Source organism: Orcinus orca, chromosome 1, assembly GCF_937001465.1.
Source record: "Orcinus orca chromosome 1, mOrcOrc1.1, whole genome shotgun sequence".
Lineage (NCBI taxonomy): Eukaryota > Metazoa > Chordata > Mammalia > Artiodactyla > Delphinidae > Orcinus > Orcinus orca.
In genome coordinates, this window is record NC_064559.1 from 55,986,102 (window position 1) to 56,011,166 (window position 25,065).

The following is a 25,065-nucleotide window of genomic DNA, read 5'->3' on the forward strand; positions in this document are numbered from 1 at the left end:
GAGTTCCTGCACTTGAACCCCGCTGGCCTTCAAAGCCAAATGCTCTGGAAGCTCCTCCCTATTTCAGACCCACATACGGGGGAGCCTGATGTGAGGCTTAGAACTCTCCTATTAGAGAACTTCTGTGAGGTAATTGTTCTCCAGTTTGTGGGTCACCTGTCCCAGGGGTATGGGATTTGATTATATTGCAGGTGTGCCCCTTTTACCATCTCATTGGGTTTCTTCTTTATGTCTTTGGATATAGAATATCTTTTTTGTTAGGTCCCAGTCATTTTTATTGATGGTTGTTCAGCAGTTAGTTTTGATTTTGGTGTGCTCATGAGAGGAAGTGAGCTCAAGGTTCTTCTACTCTGACATCTTGTCCTTGTAACAGTTTTAAAGGGGATTGTTTTTTACTCTGTGATATTTCATTGTTAGTGTAAAGAAATGCAACAGATTCCTGTATGTTAATCTTGTATCCTGCTACCTTGTTGAATTTATTAGTTCTAATAGTTTTTGTGTGTTTAGGGTTTCCTATATAGAGTATCATGTCATCTGCATATAATTACAGTTCTACCTCTTGCCTTCCCATTTGGTTACCTTTTATTTCTTTTTCTTCTCTGAGTACTAGGACTTCCAATACTATGTTGAATAGAAGTGGTGGAGTGGTTATCCTTGTCTTGTTCTTAAATTTAGCAGGAAGACTTTTAGTATTTACTGTTGAGTATTGTGTTGGCTGTGGGTTTGGCATAAATGGCTTTTACCATGTTGCAATATATTCCCTCTATACCCACTTGAGTGAGAGTTTTTATCATGAATGGATTTTGAATTTTATCAAATGCTTTTCCCACACCTGTTGCAATGGTCATGTGGTTTTTGTTTTTTCTTTTGTCAATGTGGTGTATCACTTTGATTGATTTGCCTATGTTGAACCATCCTTGTCACACTGGGATTGATTGATTTGCCTATGTTGAACCGTCCTTGTCATACTGGGATTAATTCAGCTTGGTCATGGTGTATAATCTTTTTTATGTGTTGTTGGATACAGTTTGCTAATATTTTCTTGAAGATTTTTGCATCTATATTCATCAGTGACATCCGCCTGTGATTCTCTTTTTTTGTGGTATCTTTATCTGATTTTGGTACCAGCATGATCACAGCTTCATAGAATGACTTTGGGAGTGTTCCCTCCTGTTTGGTCTTTTGGAAGAGTTTGAGAAGGATAGGTATAAGTTCTTCTCTGTATATTTGGTAGAATTCCCCAGTGAAGCCATCTGGTCCTGGACTTTGGTTTGCAGAGAGTTTTGGGGGTTTTTTTGTTTTTGTTTGTTTTTAATTATTATTATAGATTCTATTTCACTTCTAGTGATCATTTTGTTCAAATTATTTTTTCTTGATTCAGTTTTGGTGGGCTGTATGTTTCTAGAAACTTGCTCATTTTTTTCTAGTTTGTCCAATTTGTTGGCGTATAATTGTTCATAGTATTCTCCTATGGTTTATTGGTAATTCTGTTTTATCAGTTGTTATTTCTCCTCTTTCATTTCTTACTTAGTTTATTTGGGTCCTGTCTCTTTTCTTCTTGGTGAGCCTGGCCAGAGGCCTGGCAATTTTGTTCATCCTTTCAGAAAACCAGCTCCTGGCTTGATTGATTTTTCTGTTGTCTTTTTAACCTATTTTATTTATTTCGTCTCTGATCTTTATTATTTCCTTTCTTCTGCTGACTTTAGGTTTTGTTTGTACTTCTTTTTCTAATTCTTGTAGGTGGTAAGTTAAGTTGTTTGAGATTTTTCTTGTTTTTTTTGGGAAAGGCTTGTATTGCTATGAACCTTCCTCTTACGACTGCTTCTGCTGCACCCCATAGATTTTGTATGGTTGCGTTTTCACTGTCATTTGTCTCAAGGTATTTTTTAATTTCCTCTTTGATTTCATCATTGACCCATTGGATATTCAGTAGCATGTTGTTTAGTCTCCTGGTAATTGGTTTTTTTTTTTTCCCCGTTTCTCTTTATGTGGTTGATTTCTAGTTTTATACCACTGTGGTCAGAAAAGATGCTTGAAATTCTTTCCTCTTAAATTTGTTGAGGCTTGTTTTGTGTCCTAGTATGTGGTCTATCCTACAGCATGTTCCATGTGCATTTGAAAAGAATGTCTATTCTGGGGGGTTTTTGGATGTAATATCCTAAAAATATCAATTAAGTCTAACTGTTGTATTGTGTCGTGTAGGGTCTCTGTGGCTTTATTTTCTGTCTGGAAGATCTGTCCATTGATGTCATTAGGGTGTTAACATCTCCTACTATTATTGTATTCCTGTCAATTTCTCCTTTTATGTCTGTTAGTATTTATTTTATATATTTAGATGCTTCTGTATTCCTTGCATATATGTTGAGTATATCTTCTTGTATTGATCCTTTTATCATTATATAGTTTCCTTTAGCTTTTTTTATGGCCTGTTTTAAAATCTATTTCGTCTGAGTATTGCTACCCCCTGCTTTCTTGTCATTTCCACTTAACCTACTGACATTTAAGGTAATTATTGATAAGTATGTATTTATTGCCATTGTAAACCTTGTTTTCCAGTTGATTTTGTACTTCTTCTGTGTTCCTTTCTTGTTCTTTTTGTTTTCCCTTTTGTGTTTTCTTGGTTTCTTTTCTATTCTTGAGTTTTCTTTTTGGTTTTTGTGAATCTATTATATGTTTTTGATTTGTGGTTACCCTGGTTTTCAAGTATGTTAACCCATTACTATATCTACGTGCTTTAGGCTGGTAGTCATATAATCTCAAACACGTTCTTTTAAAAATCTACATTTTCTTACTCCCCTCCCCCTCATTTTTTGATTTTGATGTCCTATTTTATATCTTCCTATTTATCCTTTTGGTGTTCATTGTAGTTACAATCACTTTCACAAAGTTGTTTTTGTTTTTTGTTTTTGCGGTACACGAACCTCTTACTGTTGTGGCCTCTCCCGTTGCGGAGCACAGGTTCCGGATGCGCAGGCTCAGCGGCCATGGCTCACGGGCCCAGCCGCTCCGCGGCATGTGGGATCTTCCCGGACTGGGGCACGAACCCGCGTCCCCTGCATCGGCAGGCGGACTCCCAACCACTGCGCCACCAGGGAAGCCCACAAAGTTTTTTTGGATATTCTTTTAATCTATGTACTGGCTATTTAAATGATGTACAGTCCTTTTATATATGTCTTTCCTACTGTGATTTTCCCTTTCTTATAGATTCTTGCTTTTTTATTTAAAGCAGACCTTTCAATATTTCTTTTAGGATAGGTTTAGGATTGCTGTATTTAGTTTTTGCTTGTCTGAGAAATTCTTTCTCTTTCCTTCTATTCTAAATGATAATCTTACTGGGTAGAGTATGCTAGATAGTAGGTTTTTCCCTTTCACGACTTGGAATATATCTTGCTACTCCCCTCTGGCCTGTAAAGTTTCTGTAGAGAAATCAGCTGATAGCATTATAGAGGTTCCCTTGGAACTGACTCCTTGTTTCCTCTTGCTTCCTTTAGAATCCTCTGTGTTTAGCTTTTGCCATTTTAATTTTGATATGTCTTTGTGTAGGTCTGTTTAGATTCATCTTGTTTGGGACCCTCTGTGATTCCTTTACCTGGGTATGTTTCTTTCTTTGGGTTTGGGAAGTTTTCAGCTATAATTTCTTCAGATACATTTTCGATCCCCTTTTCTTTCTTCTCATTCTGAGATCTGTTATGCGTAGATTGGCATGCTTTATATTATCCCATAACTCTCGTATGTTGCTTTCATTCTTTTTCATTTGCTGTTCTGATTGGGTGGTTTGCATTATTCTGTTTTCCACATCACTTATTCGTTCTTCTACATTATTTATTTTGCTATTTATTGCCTTTAGATAGGTTTTCATCTTGGCAATTGAATTGTCTAATTTTAATTGGTTCCTCTTTATAGTGTGTTACAGTGGTCTGCATTTCTATCGGTATTTCTTTCTTAATCCCTTCAGCATTTTTATTACCTCCTTTTTGGACTCAGGGTCTGGTAGACCGGAGAGGTCTGTTTCACTGTTCTTTTAATTGGGAATAGCTCCCCTGCTTTTTCTTACTTATATTTCTCTGAATCTATTATGAATTTAGGGAAAACAGTTATCTACTGTGGTCTTGAAGGGCTGTTTTTATGTGCAAGCACCCCCGTGTAGCTTGTGTGAGTCCAGTATTTTTGGTCGTAGGGCTCTTTTTGTTATGGGTGCCTACCACATCTTTCCTGTGTGTGCTGGCCGTTTTCCCAACAGAGGGTGTGTCTGGTGTTGTGGTGACCAGAGGCTGCACTGGATGTTGAGTGGGGCTTCCTCTTTCCTATGTGGTTGTCATAGCCCTTTGGGAGCAGGGTCTGCTCCCCAGGTGTTAAGAGTAGAAGCCCCAAGATCTGATTATAAGCTGTGGTGTGAGGTAGGTTGGGCTGGAGTGCTCCATCTGGGAAAGGAGCCACTGTGTATTCCTCCCCAGGAGCCGTCCACCAGGACCTGCACTCTCTGATGTCATTTGTCACTCACTGTGTGTGCTCACAAAGTACACTGTTGTTGGCACTACCCTCAGCTCTGCCTCCACGTGTGGGCAACCTACTGGTGTTTTGTGTGCTCCTAGAACTCAGTGGCTGACCTGTGCCCACTGTGAGCAAGCCGAGAATGAGGCTGCTATGGCGGGGCCATGCCCCTCTCTCATGTGTGTGTTAACAATTGGGCTCCCATGACGGACCCAGGCTCCATCCTGCACACTCCCACTTGTGGCCCTGAGCACATTCCAGGCCCTTCAGGCTGTCTCCAAAGAGTCCTCTCCCCCAGTCTGTCAGCTGAAATCCAAGTTTCAGCGGCGACTTGCTGTGCACACCAAGCAGGTGCTTCTCTCCTGCTGGGAAATGCAGCAAGATAGCAAGGACCCCCTGCACTGGTCTCTGCTGGTTTCTGTCCTGCTTGCCACAAGTTAGGTGTTGCACTATCCTCCAAGTCTCAGGCTATCTTTCCTAGCTGACCTCTCAGCTGGTGGAGGAGGATCCCAGGGTGAGGAAACCTTTCATAGCTCCCTCCCAAGGGCACAGGTCTCATCCTACCCCGTTACGTGGTGTATTTCTTGCTGCTTTGGTTGTATGAGATCTGCCAGAATCCAGTAGGCATTCTGAGAATTATTCCACATGTAGGTGTATTTTTGATGTATTTGTATGAAGAAGTGAGCTCCATATCCTTTTATTCCGCCATCTTGATCTCATTCCCCCAAGTTTTTATTTAGCTTTTAAATGCTTAAATTTTAGATGGTCAAAACTATAGAAAGAGATAGTCACAGTACTGCTTCCATCCCATCTCTTTCCTCCCCCTATTGGTAACCATTTTTATTTGGGTTTACTCTTCCTTTTTGAATTTTATGCAAATACATGTATTGTACATTCATATTTCCCACTTTTTTGTGTGTGTGGTACGCGGGCCTGTCACTGCTGTGGCCTCTCCTGTTGCGGAGCACAGGCTTCAGACGCGCACGCTCAGTGGCCATGGCGCATGGGCCCAGCCGCTCTGCGGCATGTGGGATCTTCCCAGACCGGGGCACGAACCCACATCCCCTGCATCGGCAGGCGGACTCTCAACCACTGTGCCACCAGGGAAGCCCTTCCCACTCTTATTGACACTAAGGTAGTTAAGTGTAGCATAAACAATGTTCTGCATGTTGCTTTTCCACTTACTGTATCCTGACTGATCACTGTGTATCAATATGTGGAAATAATCTTCATTTTTTGGTGACTATTAGTACTTCCTATGTGGATGTCCCCAAGTACTAGTTTACTCAGCTAGTCCCCTATGAGTTGACATTTGGGTGTTTCCAATCTTTTGTATATATCACTCCAAATTTTTGCCAGTGTTACTTTTGGGAAAGAGCCTAGAAGTAGAATTGTGAATTAGAGGATAAATGCACATATAATTCTGGTAAATACTACCAACAACTACTCTTCTATACAAGTTTTAAGCTTCTCAACCTTTTCATTCCATTACCATATATGTTATTTCCCCATACCCTGAATACTACATATGTTTTAGAGTTTTTCCAATAAAAGTTAAAATACAGTATGTTTTTTTATATGCTAAATTCTTTTTATATGTTAAATGGTCACTGAGGGATTTCCTGGTGGCACAGTGGTTAAGAATCCACCTGCCAATGCAGAGGACACAGGTTTGAGCCCTGGTCCAGGAAGATCCCACACACTGCAGAGCAACTAAGCCCATGCACCGCAACTACTGAGCCTGCGCTCTAGAGCCTGTGAGCCACAACTACTGAGCCCACACACCACAACTACTGAAGCCCGTGTGCCTAGAGCCTTTGCTCTGCAACAAGAGAAGCCAAACAATGAGAAGCCTGCACACCGCAACGAAGGGTAGCCCCCACTCGCCCCGACTACAGAAAGCCCATGCACAGCAACGAAGACCCAACACAGCCAAAAAGGTTATAAACAAACCAAAAAAAAGTCACTTACATTCCTTTTACTAATGAAGTGTTTGTTAATAATTTTGGAATTTTCTCAATGTGTCATGTTTTTGGTAATTGGGGGGTTTTGCCATGTAAACATTACATAGTTAAAATTATCAATATTTAGCTTTGTTACAGCTAGATTTTAAGTAAGTCACATAGTATAGTTTTCCCTCACTGAGGTTACATGGAGTCTTTCAGTACTCATGTGGCTTCACTTTTACATTTAGATTTTCTGATCTGTTTGGAATGTACCCATATGGCTATTTTTAGTTATCTCAATAAGAGCCCATCTCCTCCCCATAGTTATGAAATGCTATTTACTGTATTCTAAACCTTCCATACACCTTGGGTATTTTTTATTCTGTTCCATTGGTCTGTTTATTCACGTGCCAACATCACAGCTTTAATTACAGAGGTTTTACAATGTGTTCAATATTTAGTAATAGTTATCCTACATATTGGCTGTTTTTTTATGTTAATTTTAAACCCCACCAAACTTTACCCTAGTACTTTTACCAAATTCTCTTATTAAGTGTAGTAGTTTTGGATTTCTTCTCTACACATTTAATTTGCTTTCTCTTTTCTAATTGCAGTGGCAAACAGCTCCAATACAACATAGTTATGGAAATCACAGGCATCTTTCTTGCTCTTACTTCTGATTTTAGGGGGAGTAATACCCTCTGAAATAAACAATTCCCCTAAAAGCCTGACTTTTCTGACATACATCTGGACATCTGCTACATGATAGGTTTTTATTCAGCACAATATTTGGATTTCATATTTTACTTTACAGTTATTGTTTTTACAAGCCATCTGATCCATGGCAAACCCACTTACTGGTACTATATAAATATGTGTATTCTCAAGTTTCGATTTAGTTCTAATTTATTCATAAATATATTTAAATCTAGAGAAAAATATTTGTGATTAGATTATTAGGGCATGTTAATTCGTGGTATATACATTACTTAAGCTGTGAATAGATCAATCTCTGTAACAACCTTGAAACACAGGTATGAATTTGCATTTTATGCAAAAATTCACGTTTTATTTTTATTCTTACATTGGTGGGAGCTGATGTCAGAACTGGAAGGCAAGCAATAACTTTTGTTTCTACCTCTTAGCTGAACAAGACACACAATGTGGCATTTTCATTAGGTAAGACTTGTTTCTTTACATTTCACACTAGAATACATTACCCTTTTCTTGAATAAAATGACCCGGTTACTAAGGAAACCATCTTTGGAGGGAGTGTTTGTTTAATAAGCATATTTTATTTAAATAAATCCTCCAACAGGAAATGGAGAATTCACTGCCTTTACTTAGACTGTGTAACTAGTTATATGTGAAATTTATCTGTGCAGCTCACCAACATGTCCTCATTGGAAACATCGATATTTCCACATCACAGTTCCCAAAAAGACTAAAGTCTCAGAATTCTGTATCTCCTTTGGCTTGCTTCTCTCTTGATTCCACCCAGGCTTTATTAATGGTTCGCTTCATATCATCATCTCCATCTTCATAAATTTTCTTTAGAACATTCATTAATCCCTCACTAGGATCTGTTTCAGTGTCGTAGGAGGGCTTTCTGTTAAAAAGAAAACACACGCAATCAATAATGGAGGAATATATATAATGTACATGAAACATATAATAGTAATAATAATATATAGAATGTAGAAATATATATAAATAATCCCATTTACTAACAAATTTTATAGGTATGATTACTAAGTATGAAAAGAGACAAATTAGTATGTAGGAAGTACAAGAGTGGGGGTAAGAGGAAGACAGAGTATCCAAACATACTCTGACAATCAAAACATGTACAGATTCATCTTAAACAATATATAACCACACTTAGTGCATCAAAGAATGGGCATCAAAAATGGTTAAGGGGGACTCCCCTCGTGGCTCAGTGGTTAAGAATCCACCTGCCAATGCAGGGGACATGGGTTTGAGCCCTGGTCCAGGAAGATCCCACATGCAGCTAAGCCTGGGCGCCACAACTACTGAGCCTGTGCTCTAGAGCCCACGAGCCACAACTACTGAGCCCACATGCCACAACTACTGAAGCCCGTGCATCCTAGAGCCCATGCTCCACAACAAGAGAAGCCACTGCAGTGAGAAGCCCACGCACTGCAACATAGAGCAGCCCCCACTCGGCGCACTAGAGAAAGCCCAGGTGCAGCAACAAAGACCCAACACAGCCAAAAATTAATTTTTAAAACAACGGTAAGGGGTTATCTTGGGACTATGGGATTTTAGGTTAATTTTTAGCAGGAAAAGTAAAGAAATAAGCTTTTACTTTTCTAAACTTTTAATTTTCTTAAAAGCATGTTTCCTCATATAATATGAAAAACAATTTCATTGACAAAAAACAAACATATGTTATATATGGACACATACTGAAGCTCATATTTTTTAATTAGAAAAGCCTTCTCTTAAACCTGAGATACCTGAGTTTTGGACCTGGTGGTATAAAAGCACAGCCCTCAATGTAGTCAACACTTCTAGTTCAATCAGTGTGCAAACTGGGCTCATTAACTTTATACTTAATTTTTCACTTAGCTCATTTATTAAGTGCCAGATTCTGTACTGGACCCTGGGGATACAGTAACAGTAAAACAGGTTCCTATACTCAGGTAATCCATTCTAGATTTAAAAGCAATTCCACAGGTAATGCCTAACACCTTAGCCAACCACATCCCAAATGCACACTGGCTATGGGAGGGAGGAGTGAGAGAAATGTGGATGGCTAATTGACTCAACGTAGTACATTACTACTGCAGGAAAGCAGAGGAATGTTTTACCTAGGATGGAAGTATCTTTGAATAAACATTTTTCAGAATAGCCATTATTAAGGAGGATAAAAATATTCTCTTTTTCACTCTATACCAGTGATAGTGAAATTCTAACTATATATCAGAAACTTCTGTGGAATTAAAAAACCATATATGGGTATCTGGGCTACTATGGAACTACTGAAATGGAATCTCTCAGAATGAGCACAGCACCTATATAGCAGCACCACTGGCCCAGGGTTAAGAACCAGCACAAAAGAACCAACCACAAGTACAAAGATCTCCTTAAAAAGCAACTTGCTAGATACATGCCCTCTTCGGGTGCCCTCTGACAAGTGAAAGCAGATATAACTAACTGGGTTAATCAGAGGACATTAGAAGGTAAATGGTCAAATTGCAGACTATACACCTCCATTATTGATGAACATCTACAACCCTAGCACAGAATACATTATAATTCTTAAATAAATGAAAGCAGACTCACTCTTTCTCTTTGCATTCTTTTTCAACCTGAGTCAGGTAGTCCCACCGTGTGTTTTCTGCTTTCTTCCTACATAAGATAAGAACTGTATCTGTCTTGATCTGGAAGAAAAGTGGAAAACAGGTACAACTTAGAACACATGGAGATAGGCATGAATATTTAGAAAATAATTATTTACTCAATTACTCGAGTTACTGTTACGTACAGTAACAGTTTTAGGTGCTAGTAATACTTTTATGAATAGGCTGGAAAATCATACACAAACTAATTCCTTCAAATACTAGATGCTATCAAGACAAAGAGGATGTTAATGAGTATTGGGGAAGGAACTTCACTAGGAAAGCCTCTCTGGGGTGAAATGTGAGCTGTGGCCCAAGCTCCAGGAAAGAGGGCCTTCCAGACAGTTGACACAGGAAGAGATGATTCTGGTGTCTTTGAAAACAAGGAGGAGGAATGGCTGGATTTTGAAGATTGAAAGAGAGAATAAAACAGTAAGAGGGGTCAGAGACAGGCAGAAAATCATGTAAGGCAGTATTGGTTAGGGAGTTTGCAAGGTGAGCAGAAACAGCAAGAATATACAGCCCTTTCAACAATGATCCACATAACTCTAGGACTCTTGAGTAATACTTCAACATGTGATTAGCGGACAAAGAAGGGAGCAGGGAGTCACAAGTTAATCATTAAATTATATTCTAATATTACCTTTAAGCTGCTACATAACTCTATGTAAACACAGACAGCAGAATGGCACATCTGTGTACCAGGGGCATTAAACTTCATTTATTTAAATTAGGTAGGAACAGAAGGATTATCTGAATTAGTGAAAAATGAATAATGTTGTTTCAAAGACAGTTTATTTCAATTTTGTAAAACAAATTATTATTCCCATTGTACAAATGAGAAAGCTGAGGTATAAAGTGATTAAGTGAGCTGCCAAAGGTCACAATTAATATGTGATAAAACTGGCATTAAAACTCAAGTCTGGGCTTCCCTGGTGGTGCAGTAGTTGAGAATCTGCCTGCCGATGCAGGGGACACGGGTTCGAGCCCTGGTCTAGGAAGATCCCACATCCCGCGGAGCAACTAGCCCCGTGAGCCACAATTACTGAGCCTGCGCGTCTGGAGCCTGTGCTCCGCAACAAGAGAGGCCGCGATAGCGAGAGGCCGGCGCACTGCGATGAGGAGTGGCCCCCGCTTGCCGCAACTAGAGAAAGCCCTCGCACAGAAACGAAGAGCCAACACAGCCATGAATAAATAAATAAATAAAAGTTAAAAAAAAAAAACCTCAAGTCTCATTCTTAACCACTTTCAGTTTATTCAACACCCTCCTGATTCTAATGCAATATTCTTATAATCTATTTTTCTAGAGCAGGAGCTGGCAAACTTTTTCTGTAAAGAGCTAGATAATTAGTATTTTAGGCTTTGTGGGCCACACGGTCTGTTGTAGCTACTTAACTCTGCCACTGAAACACAAAAGTAGCCAGACAACGCATACACAAATGAGCACTGATATGTTCAAATAAAACTTTATTTACAAAACAGGCAACAGGATAAATTAATTCTAGTTCATCTTAATTCTAAACTGGCCAGGTAATTTCATGAGGTTTCACAATATTATGAAAAAAATATTATGACAATTATGACAATATTACAACAAAAAAGTAAACCTACCTTTTTTGAACTGCCTTCCACAGAGATGGGTTTCAAGAGATTGTTCACAATCATGGAGTAACTCTTCCCATTTAGATTCTTTACCAAAAGATCAAATGACCTACAACACAATAGTGAACACTTTATCTTTCTGGTTCTGTGAAAGGTGCTCTTCAGTCGTTGTGGAAATAAAGCCAGTTTTACTTTAGGATGTGCACCTGGCCATCCCAGATGATAAGACTCAACCTTTAAAGCAGATGTAAAGGATAATTTTAAATTTAAGCAGAATTTTAGAAGCTGAAAAGAACCCATAATAAGGCACTGTCTTCCCCATTATGAGAACTCACCTCTCTGTGAAATGCACCTGCACATTCTCAGCGGGGACTTGATGAACTCCAGTTAAGGTAATGTAGATTTTCACAAACTTATCTGACTGATCCCATCCTGGTTAACAACAACAAAAAATGGACCATGAATAAAGTCTGATACTATCTCTGGAATAGCAAATGCACACAGCTCATAATAAAACTCACTAAGATAAAAATCTAGTAATAGAAACATGAAAGAAAGAAAGATATAAGAAACTTTTTAGATGGAAAAATTGAGCTTCAAAGCAGTTAAGTAATCTACCCAAAGTTAGGCATCTAGCTAGTGAAACAGCCTGGATTCAAATCCAGGTTTACTGAACACAAAGCCCATGTTCTTTTTATTCCTTAGAGTAAGCAATATGATCGTTAAATACTTCCTTAATTGTAGCTCATTTCCCCTTTTTATGGATATAATTTTGTCCTATTCCTAAATATTGATAATCTCCACCAAGCTGGATGGCTAAACATCAGCTTGTCTAATCAGTATTAGCTAATTCCATAACCATTTCTACTTCTCTAAGCAGTTCAACAAATGCAAACCTAGCTTCCTCAATTCCTTTCCCTGATAAAGCAGAATATAAATTTAGAGTCAAATTCATCCAAATCTGCCAATTTAATTAACCTACCAATATCTAGAACTTATTTCATTTTTTTATTATCAAGCTAGTCTCTAACCTATATGAATTCTGCTAACAGAAAATACACAAATGTCACATAAAAAAGCACATCATATAATAAAATATATATTTATCTAGTTATTGTACTATATGACTTTTTCTTAGTCCTATAGAAATCTAGTGTTAATAATAAAAAAAAAAATGTTCTAGAGGGTTCTGTACTTCATTTAGTTACTTACCATCCGTTCAACCCATCCTCCACAATGATAACTATTTCTCCCTAAACACAAATTTAGGTTCCTAGTTACTATGCCAGAATCCTACCACCTTCAGACCAGTTTCCTATCGTCAACGAAGTACACAGCGTATCTCCTATAGTACTGCAGTACATCACTTAAACACAACACACACACTGCTTTTTGCTATGACGATACCCAAAACGCATGATGCGTTTCACGTCTCTACTCATGTGCTTTGCTCATGCAATTCCCTTCTTTTCTTCATACTTGACGAACTCACCTTTTAAACTCAAATGTCTCTTCTAATTCTCCCTGACTGTTCCTCCCCTCCAGCAGAATTACTTTATCAGCTATATTCTCATAATACTTCATAAATCTCTATTCAGTTAATGAAATATTAAGTACTTACTGTGTGCTAGATATTGTGAGCACAAAGGAAAATAAGACTGTCCCTGCCTTCGTGAGAGCTCATTACTCAGACTTCAAGTTGCATTGCTTCCAAAATAAAAAAAGTCTATAATCAATTTAGGGAAAATAGTATTATGACATTGTTATGGCATTAATTGTACGTCTATGTCCCAACCACACCATGAGCAGGGATTGGGTCTTGCTCACTGTTGTGTATCCACAAGTCCAAGTACAATAAAGGCACATACTAGGTGCTCAAAAATGTTGTTTGAATATAACTGGATTCTCTTCCTCAGTTAATATCGGTGATTGTTTGGCAAACAGAAATGCAAAACAGGAAGAAAAACAAAACAAAAAGCTGTGTCCATATATACTGAATATATTTCAGAATAGGTTCCCTCTTGCTGCTACTCACCATTGTACTAATCATCTTGCTCTCTTATTAATTAATTAGCTTTTAGAATGCAGCATTTTCTTTTTAATATCTTAAAAAGCATCTTATTAAATAAGAACTAATGGGTCTTCTCTTTAAAATCACCAAAAACAAACACTCAAGACTATTAAAAAATTGATTTTGTTAGTGGGTCACTACTAAGGAATACATTGCTCAGAGGCAGAAATAACTGTATAGAGCTGTATGTAGGGGCGAGTCATACCATAATTACTGATTTTCACTGTATATCCTGTTGTAATAGGAGCAACCACAGCGGCTGGCTTTTCGTTTTCCAGAAGTTCTGCTTTCCTCTGTGATTTCTGCTGCATCTTATTCTTGATTTCTGTCTCAATCCTGGATTTTTCAGCTGTCAGGGCATCACGTACTCTTTTTCTAGTGGCTTTTTCCAGCAGCACCTTCACCTCTTCTAGATCTTTCTGTAGCTGTGTTAAAATAAAAGATAAGTTAGCTATGATAAATAAGACAATAGTTTGATATTGTGCATATCGGTCATTTCAATTTACTGAATAAGAGCTAAGAATAGGAGGTTCATTTAAATTTCCTAGGGTTGGGTAGCAACAAGGATTCTTTCCTCCAGCCTACTGAATTGTAAATAACTCAAGATTCCTTTCTTTTAAAAAGGAAAACTTAATCTTGAAGTAACAATAGGTAATCAAGCCAAATTTTTCCAGTTTGGTAGACTGTTATCTACCTTTGTTTTAAAACATTTTATTTACAAGATACGAGTGTGATTTATAAACATTTTCTGATTATAACATGAAGAAATCCAACAAAAGGGAATCGTGAATTTCCTTGTAACATCCAGTCCTAGTCAAGAGATATTAGGAATTTTTTAAATATTGAAATAAAAGAGATGAGTGAGTACATGGTAAGTGTGGTGAAATGCTACAGCAACTTGACTGAGGTAATACTCTACTTTCCGTCAGTGATGCGTCCTCACTGATCTTCCTACCCCTAGTAATACACATAAGAAAGTTTAAATTTTTAAGACAAAAGATAAAAAAATAAAGACATATTTCTTCTTCTAAGAAGTTAGACAACTTCTTAATTCTAAAGCTCCTGGTTAATTTTACTGTCAAAAGTCTGGGACTTGGTTGCACAGTAGAGAATGAAAACCTGGATAAACAATCCAACGTGCAATGCACTCCTGGATCACTGAAAAAGCCACCTGTTTTTTTCTTCTCACGCCAATACACTGCCTACCCAAGTCTATTTCTATTACTTTCTAGAGACAGAGTCAACATTGTGTTAATTTAAGAGTTAAAGACACTGTTAGAAAATTAATGGGCTTAAAAACTTTTTTCCAGTTACCCTCTGACTTACTGCAAATGCATGAGATCTTTATAAACAAGGGATTCATTTCTCTTAAAATGACTTTACATTCTGGCTTGATACTAGCTAGCAATCTGACAGGAAGGCTTTGACATTATAGCCTGAGATCATGTAAGGCTCAATATAAAAATCCTTAAATGCTTGGTAACTTAGTATAATATCCAAAGTACAGCTCGAAAGTCTTTAGATTTCTTGAGTCTTAGAAAATGCAAACCAGAAAAACAAATGCTTTTCTTTTATCCCAAGTCTTTTATCTCATTTAACTCAGATGCCCTTGTTTCACCTATCTGTAATTGCTAACTTGGTATAAAAAGTCCAGCTGTGCCCAGTCTCCTGCCCAAATTCTATCCCCACCTCCCAAAACTCATATTACTAAGAAAAAAAATTGCAAACTCATCTTTAAAGCATAGAACCAAGATGCTTTTAGTGCAAAGCAATCTTTTTTGTTATAATAGCTTTCAAAATTCACATTCATTCTAATAACAAGATGAAAAAAAAATTAAAATGTTAAATGAGTATATTTTGTTTCCAGAGTAAGGATTTAGTTAAAAAAAAAAAAAAGTAAACGTATAGAGTCTAAACAAAAGGTTTTACTTCTTGACTGGAATAGGAATCCTTTTTCTAGGAGACTCAGAAGAGAACTCTGAGAATTAAGCAAGAGATCCCCAGGCCCTCTTTACAGCCAGTTTGGCTCTACAGTACTACAAAAATAAGATATCCACTGTTAAGTCTGAAGCAATTTACAGCAGGCCTGTTTAAGGTAATTCCTCAGTTCTTCTCTGTTATTTGCAGATCTGAAACCAGTAAAATTGATCCCTTTGGTGCTTTTCCTGTACACATATTTAAGATGCCTTAGATACAGCATTTCTTACCTAATTTATCTAGGCATTCACTTGTTTTCCTTATGCAAAATCACACCTCCCTTTTATCCCTATCCATAAACACATTAAAGCTTTCTCTTCTAATCTATTTCCAAATTCTTCACTAGGAAGCAATAAAACCAAAGTGCCTCAAAATAGGCAAAGACCTTGTACAGACATTTCTCCAAAGACAGACAAATGGCCCTCAAGCGCATGAAAAGATGCTCAACGTCATCAGGCATTAAGGAAATGCACATTAAATCCACAATGATACACCACTTCACATCCACTAGGATGACGAACAACAACAACAAACTCCAGCAAATAACAAGTGTTGACGAGGATGTGCAGAAATCGGAGGCTTCATACACTGCTTGTGGGAATGTAAAGATGCACTTTGGAAAGGAGTTTAGCAGTTTCTCGAAGTTAGTTACCATATGACCCTGCAATTCCACTCCTAGATAGATACACAGAGATTTGAAAACGTATATCCACATAAAAAGCTGTACACAAGTATTCATAGCAACACTGTTCGTAATAGCCAAAAAGTGGAAATCATCCAAATGTCTATCAATTTATGAATAAACAAAATGTGGTATATCCATAAAAAAGATTATTCTGCCATAAAAAGAAATACATGTTTCACCATGGATAAACTTGAAAACATTATGCTAAGTAAAAGAAGCCAAAAAGTAAAAGGCCACACATTGTAAATCTCCATTTGTATGAAATGCTCAGAATAGGCAAATCCATAGAGACATAAAGTAGACTGGTGGCTGCTGAATGGGAAGGAGTAATGGGAAGTGACTGCTTAATGGCCACTTAATGGGTTTCTTTTGGGGTTGATGAAAATACTCTCAAATTATATAGTGGTGATGATTGCAAAAACACTGTGAATATACTAAAAAGCATTGCACCATACACTTTAAAATGGTTAAAAACTGAGTTTCATCTCAAACAAAAAAAAGTGTCCCTAAATGTATACACCGCAATTAGAAAGCCCCTTACTTTAAAGAGGATTAATACTGAACACGCCAAATGTAAGACTGTAAAGTCACTTCAGAGATTCTTTCCTCAGGGCACATGGTACCACAAGGCCAATCTTTAACACCTAACAAACTTGTGTCAAGTTATCCAGAATAACACACATAGTTTTTCTTCATTTAAAGCAAATTCTCAGACTTAAAAAGTCAAATGTGAGATTTCCCACTCTTGTTCATATTAAGCAAAAAGATTTCCAGAGAACAAGTCTAGTCAATGGATACCCAACACTTTACTGTGAATAACAGTACTGTCATCTTAAGTCAAAAAAAGAGCAATCCAAGTTTATTATTCCCATGCTGTACCTGTGCAAACTAAGTCTCCAAAAAAGTTAAGCTGCCTCTGTTTAAAGAGCTTAAAAGAGAAAAAGCTATTTCCCACCACTAGTTACAACTAACTTTACAATTTATTTTTAAAAACGCCTATAGCAGATTGTTTTGTCAAGCACTATTTTGAACATTTAGAACTATTACTTGGTCTTTACAACCCTATGAAAAGGATACTGTGACCCAGAGAACCACCATAACTTGCCCAAAGTCTGTGTAGAGAAAAGATGACTAAGAGAATTTAAGTGCTGGGACCGAAGACTTCTCACCTTCCAACTGCCCTCTACCATGGAACGACACTCAGTTTTTGTAATCAGCTTTAATTTAACAACGCTTCACGTCCTCAGGCCAGTGTAACGCGGGCGGAAAGGGCCTGAGGATAACGTGAAGGTGACCAGCCCTCAGGTCCACCATCGGACCTACCTGCCGCCGGGAACCACGACACATACCCCCGCTCACCTACACCGCCGACCAAGGCTGAGCCGGGGGCATCGGTCGTCAACTTTCCGGGGAAAGCGAAGGCCCCGAGGCCCGCAGTGGCCGGGTCGGCAACGGGGCGCCTGCAGCTGGGCGGGTGGCAGGCCAAGGGGAAGCGCGGGAACCCGAGTACGCAGGAAGGCGGTCCGACAGGCAGGTGTCGCGTGCGGCCGCTAGGCAGGCAGCTCCGCACGGGAAACGGCGGTGGGGCGGGAGACGGAGCGGAAAGCTCCAGGAAGGGCGAGCGAGGAAGATGAAGGCCGGACCCCTTACCTCCTCCACAGTTGAAGCCATGCTCGGGCTGCGTGAGGGAAGACCCCAGCTGCAGCGGCGCAGGGGCGAGAACAGCAAACGCCGCACTGACCGCGCTCACCCCGAGCGCAGACAGCACCGGCACCTTTCACAGTGGCCGCGGCCTGAGGCACACCCGACCCTGCGAGAGATCTCGGCCCGCCTCCCGCACGCGGCGCCTCTAGAACCTTCGCGAGTCCTTCGAGGCCGCCCCCCGAGCCCAAGCACCGCCTGCAGGGCTCGGCCCCGCCCCGCCTCGCCTGGCCCCGCCCCGCCCACCTCGCCTCTTAGCAAAGCTCAACTCTCGCGATTAAACCGGAAGTTCGAGAAGAGAAACGCCTCTACCTCCACGCCGGGGCAACTGTACGTAATATACTTTGACCCCGTAGGTCCCGGCTGCGCAGTCGCAGCTCAGAACCGCTGCTTTCCCGTACCATAACCCAACCCCGGAAATTACGCACTGATCTTCGGGGGTCCAAGCCGGAAGTTGACTAGAGAGTCGGCTGTTTCCGTGCTCTCTAGGACCCAGTGCCATCGAGGCGGCCATCTTGTGTAAGGTTAATCTGTGAAGTGCGAGAAAAGGACAAAAAGGGGGAGATAAAGGAAGCCTGTTTATGCTAAGACGGGACAGAATGAGAACGTTAAGTGTGCTGGGTCCTGAAGGGAACAGTTTTATTTTCAGTGACTGCTGGCGCTCTGGAGACGTCATGATTTAGGCTGTACGACGTGGTGACGTCATCATGGATTGCGGGAGGAGGTGGGGTTGCGTTGGCTATGTGACGGGACCCAGTAGCCCCGCGGGGAAGTAAGCGTGCTAATGTAGCGGGTACCTCCGTGTGTCACCGCATTTCGGGTCCCGGTTTCCCCTCCTAGACTGTTGAAGGCCTTCCCTAGTACCTTCACCGACCATTCTGCGAGTCTCTAGTTGTCACCCAGGTTTGGATTCGGTTTAAGTGAGTCTATTCGCCAAAGAAAATGGGCTGAGCTTTCCTGGGGCTGCCTTCTCCTGTTCTGGCTCCCGCAATCCCGCTATGTAAGGCCCTTGAGAACCCCCCGTTTTCAGACTTAGCCTCTGGCCGACTGAAAATGTTTGCAGCGCCGTTGAGAGCATAAACAGTAACCCCGGAGAAGTCAAATAGCCCCCACTCAGCTTAATATATCGCCGGAGGTAGCGATTAGAATCAGCACGTCAGAGGAGGAAAAAAGGACTAGAAAAAGGCAGGCTGACCATTATGGTAGTAAAGAATCTGAAGTACCGCACAAAAACAAATTACAGCTACGTACAACGTGCATGAATCTCAAACGTGACGTTAAGGGGAAAGAAGCCAGACAGAGAAGTTCTTCTCTAAAACTGCGAGACATTCAAAATCGGGTTAGTCTTTCCTTAAGTGGGGAGGACAATGACAGAAAGGAGCCACAAGGGGACTTTTGAGGTTCAAGTAACGTTCTGTTTTCTTTCTTTGGATGCTGGTTACAGATGTGTTCACTTTGTAGAAATTTCATTGAGCTGTAATTTGTGTAGTTTCTTTTGTATGTTATAGTTAACTAAAAGTTAACTAAAAGTAGGCCCAGGAGGGAATTTTCCAGAGATGATATAAGTGTTACACTGATACATGCAGTTGTCAGAATTCACAGAACGGGTACTTTCTGGTGGTCCAGTGATAAAGAATCTGCCTTCCAATGCAGGGGATGCAGGTTTGATCCCTGGTTGGGGAACTAAGATCCCACATGCTGTGGGGCAACTGAGCCCGCGGGCCTCAGCTAGAGCCCGGTGCTGCAAACTACAGAGGCCACACCACAACTAGAGAGAGAAGGTCCATCCGCATGCCACAGCTAGAGAGAAACCCTCACACCACAACGAAGAGCCTGCGCTGCAATGAAATATCCCACATGCCACAACTAAGACCAGAAAAATAAAAAAGATTAAAAAAAGAGGCCAAGAAAATATTTTTTTAAATGTATGCTGTCTGTAAATAAAAAAAAAAGAATTCATAGAATGAACTCCTAAGATCTGTGCATTTTGTTTAGTTATACCTCAAGTTTTTAAAAAAGTGTCTAGGGAGTTCCCTGGTGGTCCAGTAGTTAGGACTCCCTGCGCTTTCACTGCCAAGGCCAGGGTTCAATCGCTGGTCAGGGAACTAAGATCCCACAAGCAGCACAGCACAGCCAAAATAATAATAATAAAATACTCCCCTTAAAAAAAGAGTGCCTAACTGGAAGCCTGGAATTATTTAGGTACTTAATTAAATAGGAACAAATATCCTAGTCCACTGTGTGAGAACTTGACCTAATGCAGTGATTTTTAAATTTGCTTGATTATGCACCTTGGGCAACTTATCCGCCAGATATCCTAAAGCCACAGGTTTTAAGTACCACCTGTTACCAGTGACTCCCAAATCTATACCTTCAGTTCCACCATATCTCTGAGCTCCAGACTCTGCCTTTGCTTCGATGTCTGATAAGACATCAAATTCAGCTTGTCTGAAAAACAAAACAACCAAAAAAACCTCCTGATTTCTCATCCTCACACACCAAATCAGTTCTTCCAGTTATTCTCCAGCTCTGTGAATGGTCACCTCATTTTCTTAATTGCTCAGGCCAAGCATACTTGAGCTCTCAAGTCATACTTGAGCCTTCAATTTCAGGTCCTACATCCCATTCTCTGGCAAGTCTTGCTGGTTTTATCTTCAAATATATAATGAGAATAAAATCACTTCTCTCACCTAATCTGTGACAAAGGAGGCAAGAATATACAATGGAGAAAAGACAGCCTCTTCAATAAGTGGTGCTGGGAAAACTGGAAAGCTACATGTAAAAGAATGAAATTAGAACACTCCCTAACACCATACACAAAAACTCCAAATGGATTAGAGACCTAAATGTAAGGCCAGACACTATAAAACTCTTAGAGGAAAACGTAGGCAGAACACTCTTTGACATAAATCGCAGCAAGATCTTTTTCCATCCACCTCAGAGAGTAATGGAAATAAAAACAAAAATAAACAAATGGGACCCAATTAAACTTAAAAGCTTTTGCACAGCAAAGGAAACCATAAACAAGACAAAAAGACAATCCTCAGAATGGGAGAAAACATTTGCAAACAAAGCAACTGACAAAGGATTAATCTCCAAAATATACAAACAGCTCATGCAGCTCAATATCAAAAAACAAACAACCCAATCAAAAACTGGGTGGAAGACCTAAATAGACATTTCTCCAAAGAAGACATACAGACTGCCAAAAAACACAGATGCTCAACATCACTAATTATTAGAGAAATGCAAATCAATACTACAATGAGGTATCACCTCACACGGGTCAGAATGGCCATCATCAAAAAATCTACAAATGGGACTTCCCTGGTGGTACAGTGGTTAAGAATCCGCCTGCCAATGTAGGGGACATAGGTTCGAGCCCTAGTCCGGGAAGATCCCACATGCCACGGAGCAACTAAGCCCGTGTGCCACAACTACTGAGCCTGCGCTCTAGAGCCCGCAAGCCACAACTACTGAAGCCCACGTGCCACAACTACTGAAGCCCACGAGCCTAGAGCCTGTGCTCCGCAACAAGAGAAGCCACTGCAATGAGAAGCCTGTGCACTGCAATGAAGAGTAGCCCCTGCTCACCACAACTAGAGAAAGCCCATGCGCAGCAATGAAGACCCAAAGCAGCCAAAAATAAATAAACAAAATAAATTGTTTAAAAAAGATGTTTAAAAAAAATCTACAAGCAATAAATGCTGGAGAGGGTGTGGAGAAAAGGGAACCCTCTTGTACTGTTGGTGGGAATGTAAACTGATACAACCACTACGGAGAACAATATGGAGGTTCCTTAAAAAACTAAAAATAGCAACTACCATATGACCCAGCAATCCCACTACTGGGCATATACCCTGAGAAAACCATAATTTAAAAAGACACATGCACCCCAATGTTCAGTGCAGCACTATTTACAATAGCCAGGACATGGAAGCAACCTAAATGTCCATCAACAGAGGAATGGATAAAGATGTGGTACATATATACAATGGAATATTGCTCAGCCATTAAAAGGAATGAAATTGGGGAATTTGTAGAGATGTGGATGGACTTAGAGACTGTCATACAGAGTGAAGTAAGTCAGAAAAATAAGTATCATATACTAATTTACATATGTGGAAAAATGGTATAGATGATCTTATTTGCAAAGCAGAAATAGAGACACATGTAGAGAACAAACGTATGCATACCAATGGAGAAGGGGGTTGGGATGAATTGGGAGATGGGGATTGACATATATACACTATTGATACTATGTATAAAGTAGATAACTAATGAGAACCTACTGTAGAGCACAGGGAACTCTACTAAGTGCTTTGCGGTGACCTAAATGGGAAGGAAATCCAAAAAAGAAGGCATATATATATACGTATAGTTGATTCACTTTGCTGTACAGTAGAAACTAACACAACATTGTAAAGCAACTATACTCCAGTTAAAAAATTAAAAAAAGATAAACTTCTCCCTTTCTACATCATACTACTAAGAAAGGTGGTTGCTACTCTGGACAAATTCTTTTTTAATTTCTAGTGAGTATAAAAGTGAAATTAAGTTTAAAAACACTGAAAACATTTAAAAGATATCAGACTCAAAATTTTAATTACCTCATTAAATGATTAAATTTAAAAATAAATAAATAAATAAAACCACTTCTCACAATCTCCACTGCTACCACCTGAGACCAAGACATCATTATTTTGTCTGGATTTTTAGCCTCTTAGCTGGTTTCTCTGCTTCCCCTCTGTGCCTTTACGGTTAGTTTTCCACAGGGTAGCCACAGTAATCTTTTCAAATGATTATATCCCTTTGCTTAAAAACCTCCAATAACTTCCTGTTAGGCTTAGAATAAAGCCCAAACTCCTTACATAACCTGGAATGTTTTGCATGATCTTATATCTCACCTTTATGAGTTCCTTTATCTCACGGAACTCATCTCTCACCAGTTTCCCCTCTCCCTGGTTTAAACAGTGGCATTTTTGTTACTCCTTGAATCCACTGAGTTTGTTCTCACCTCCAGGCCTGTACTCTGTGCTTTCTGTCTGTAATGGTTTTCCTCCAGATCGTCACAAACCGTTTTCTATCTTCCTTTTGTGCCAGCATTTAAAACACCTCGTAATTCCCGTTCTTAAGGGTCAACAAACTCAATGCTGCTTCTCTCCAGCTGTATCCTATAATTGTCCTTACATCTATCATGTAGAAGCTGACTCCTTGCCCTGCTACCATTAGGAGTAATTGGGTACATCAGATCCCAAAGTCAAGAAAAAAAATTAAGAACTTTGCATCCTGAGATAAATCAAAAACAAAACATCATCAACAAGACATACACACATCAGGGTCATTGTGTCTAGTTCTAGTCCTCCAAATAAATGAAATTCTGAACCTGAGCCTTTCCTGTAAAATTGGACTCCCTAAAATCAAACAAACACTTTATCTCTGACTTTTGCAATGCTGATGTCTAAAAATATGGATAGTAGTGTGAGAATTGCTGTTTTCCCACCATGAACAAACTAATTATAGACTCTATACTTGGAAATTGTGTAGTTTTTTCCTATAAATAGTTGTAATTTCTATTTGGCGAGCTTGTTCTTCTAAAGCCTGAACTTCCTTGCAAACTTTCTTTGCAAGTAAACTTTCAAAAGATTTTGCTCTGAGTGTCCCTTTGACAGTACTGAAAAGTTTTGTTAAAGTATAATTTCAAAAAGGTGAAATCAAGATTCTCATGCAATTATAAAATAAATATTAACAAATATTTTATGCAATTCATTGCATAAACCGTGAGGGTAGCAACAAGTTCTTAAAACTATCAAAGAGTACATTTGCACAGGTGGGTACTTTAGGCAATTTAACAATGGAATATTAGTGTAAAGTTGCAAAGTTAGACACAAACTAGTTAATGTCCTACAGGGTAGTAAACTATACATAACCTTTCGAGTCATCTATTCCACTGGAAAGAAAATAGGGATTTGCATCCCTACTGGACAAAAACTCTACAGGTTAACAGGTAACTTCACTAAGTGCAGGGTCTTTAATCAATAACGAACAGTGAGTTCCACTTACTATTCATGTCAAGACCACTCATGACCTCCTCACTGCCAAGTTCAGTAGATATTTTCTGAATAATTTGACTGTTTTACTTTGCAGTACGCGGGCCTCTCACTGTTGCGGCCTCTCCCGTTGCGGAGCACAGGCTCCGGACGCGCAGGCTCAGCGGCCATGGCTCACGGGCCTAGCCGCTCTGCGGCATGTGGGATCTTCCCGGACCGGGGCACGAACCCGTGTCCCCTGCATCGGCAGGCGGACTCTCAACCACTGCGCCACCAGGGAAGCCCCGACTGTTTTACTTTTTATGTAAAACTTCTCATTTTTTAAAATACTGCATAGGCCAAACAAAAGATGTCTGTGGCTGGGTTTGGGCCGCAAACTAATTTTACAATCTCTGATTACTATTTTTTAATACATGCTGAATTCTAAGAGGAGCTGACTAATCTGGCATTCATTCGGTTCCATGGACACCCAAAACAAAATGCAAATTAGAACAAAATGCAAATCAGGATTCTCTGCACCCTGCCTCCACTTCAAGAGAGCCTCTGGAGTCCTGTTTGAATTATATGATGTCACCCACTGTGCTGTACTCTGAAAGATGAGGAGCAGCCACCCAATCCAGGATCAGCCAATCGGATTTTTTGTTTTGTTTTGTTTTGCGGTACGCGGGCCTCTCACTGTTGTGGCCTCTCCCGTTGCGGAGCACAGGCTCTGGACGCGCAGGCTCAGCGGCCATGGCTCTCGGGCCCAGCCGCTCCGCGCCATGTGGGATCTTCCCAGACCGGGGCACGAACCCGTGTCCCCTGCGTCGGCAGGAGGACTCTCAACCACTGCGCCACCAGGGAAGCCCGCCAATCAGATTTTTGCAAGATTTTGAAACTGGGACACCGAGATGCCAGCCCATCTCTGCTGGTCACTTGAAGAGAGGACATGTAAACTTGGAAGTTGTGCACTTAGAAGCAGGGGATGCCTCTTTTCAGAGAGAGAAGCAGCAGCAGATAAGCATCACCTGGCAAGAGAAGCAGAAGAGCGATTATAAGAACAATTGCTTAGGTTCCTGATGGCATTCCAGTCCCTTGTCCCCATGCCTCGTCAGGCCCAATGGTTTGGCCTTTGGTAGCTATGAGCTAAATATACTTTTTTTCCTTTTAATTAAATCCCTTATTATTATTAAGCTAG

The 25,065-nt window shown here is 39.9% G+C and overlaps 2 protein-coding genes across 3 annotated transcripts in view; both read right to left on the reverse strand.

Moving 5' to 3' along the window:
* Positions 1 to 6,432: 6,432 nt before the first annotated feature.
* CACYBP (calcyclin binding protein) lies at positions 6,433 to 18,042 on the reverse strand. 2 transcript variants are annotated; one of them, XM_004269784.4, is made up of 6 exons: positions 17,788 to 18,042; positions 13,681 to 13,900; positions 11,740 to 11,836; positions 11,414 to 11,513; positions 9,747 to 9,844; positions 6,433 to 8,046 (listed from the first exon to the last, which is right to left on the reverse strand). In XM_004269784.4, exons 1-6 carry the CDS (start codon positions 17,806 to 17,808, stop codon positions 7,890 to 7,892), a joined length of 693 nt encoding a protein of 230 aa, XP_004269832.1. In that variant the 5' UTR covers positions 17,809 to 18,042; the 3' UTR covers positions 6,433 to 7,889. The 2 variants fall into 2 exon arrangements, with proteins under 2 accessions (XP_004269832.1, XP_049572050.1); XM_049716093.1 differs by lacking the exon at positions 17,788 to 18,042 and adding an exon at positions 17,497 to 17,518.
* Positions 18,043 to 23,577: 5,535 nt separating this feature from the next.
* The window catches only part of RABGAP1L (RAB GTPase activating protein 1 like), a 684,401-nt gene continuing 682,913 nt past the window's right edge, over positions 23,578 to 25,065 (reverse strand). The window contains exon 27 of the transcript XR_007479508.1: positions 23,578 to 24,895. The gene's annotated coding sequence lies outside the window, so the exon portion shown is untranslated. The remainder of the gene's footprint in view (positions 24,896 to 25,065) is intronic.

Bases quoted from the DNA above. Each gene is read 5' to 3' on its own strand.
- CACYBP (XM_004269784.4), bottom strand. From the start codon at position 17,808: ATGGCTTCAACTGTGGAGGAG. The intron at 13,901-17,787 runs GTAAGGGGTCCG...ATTTTAACACAG, and splicing joins TGGCTTCAACTGTGGAGGAG to CTACAGAAAGATCTAGAAGA. The intron at 9,845-11,413 runs GTAGGTTTACTT...CTTTTCTTCCAG, and splicing joins TGGAAGGCAGTTCAAAAAAG to ATCAAGACAGATACAGTTCT.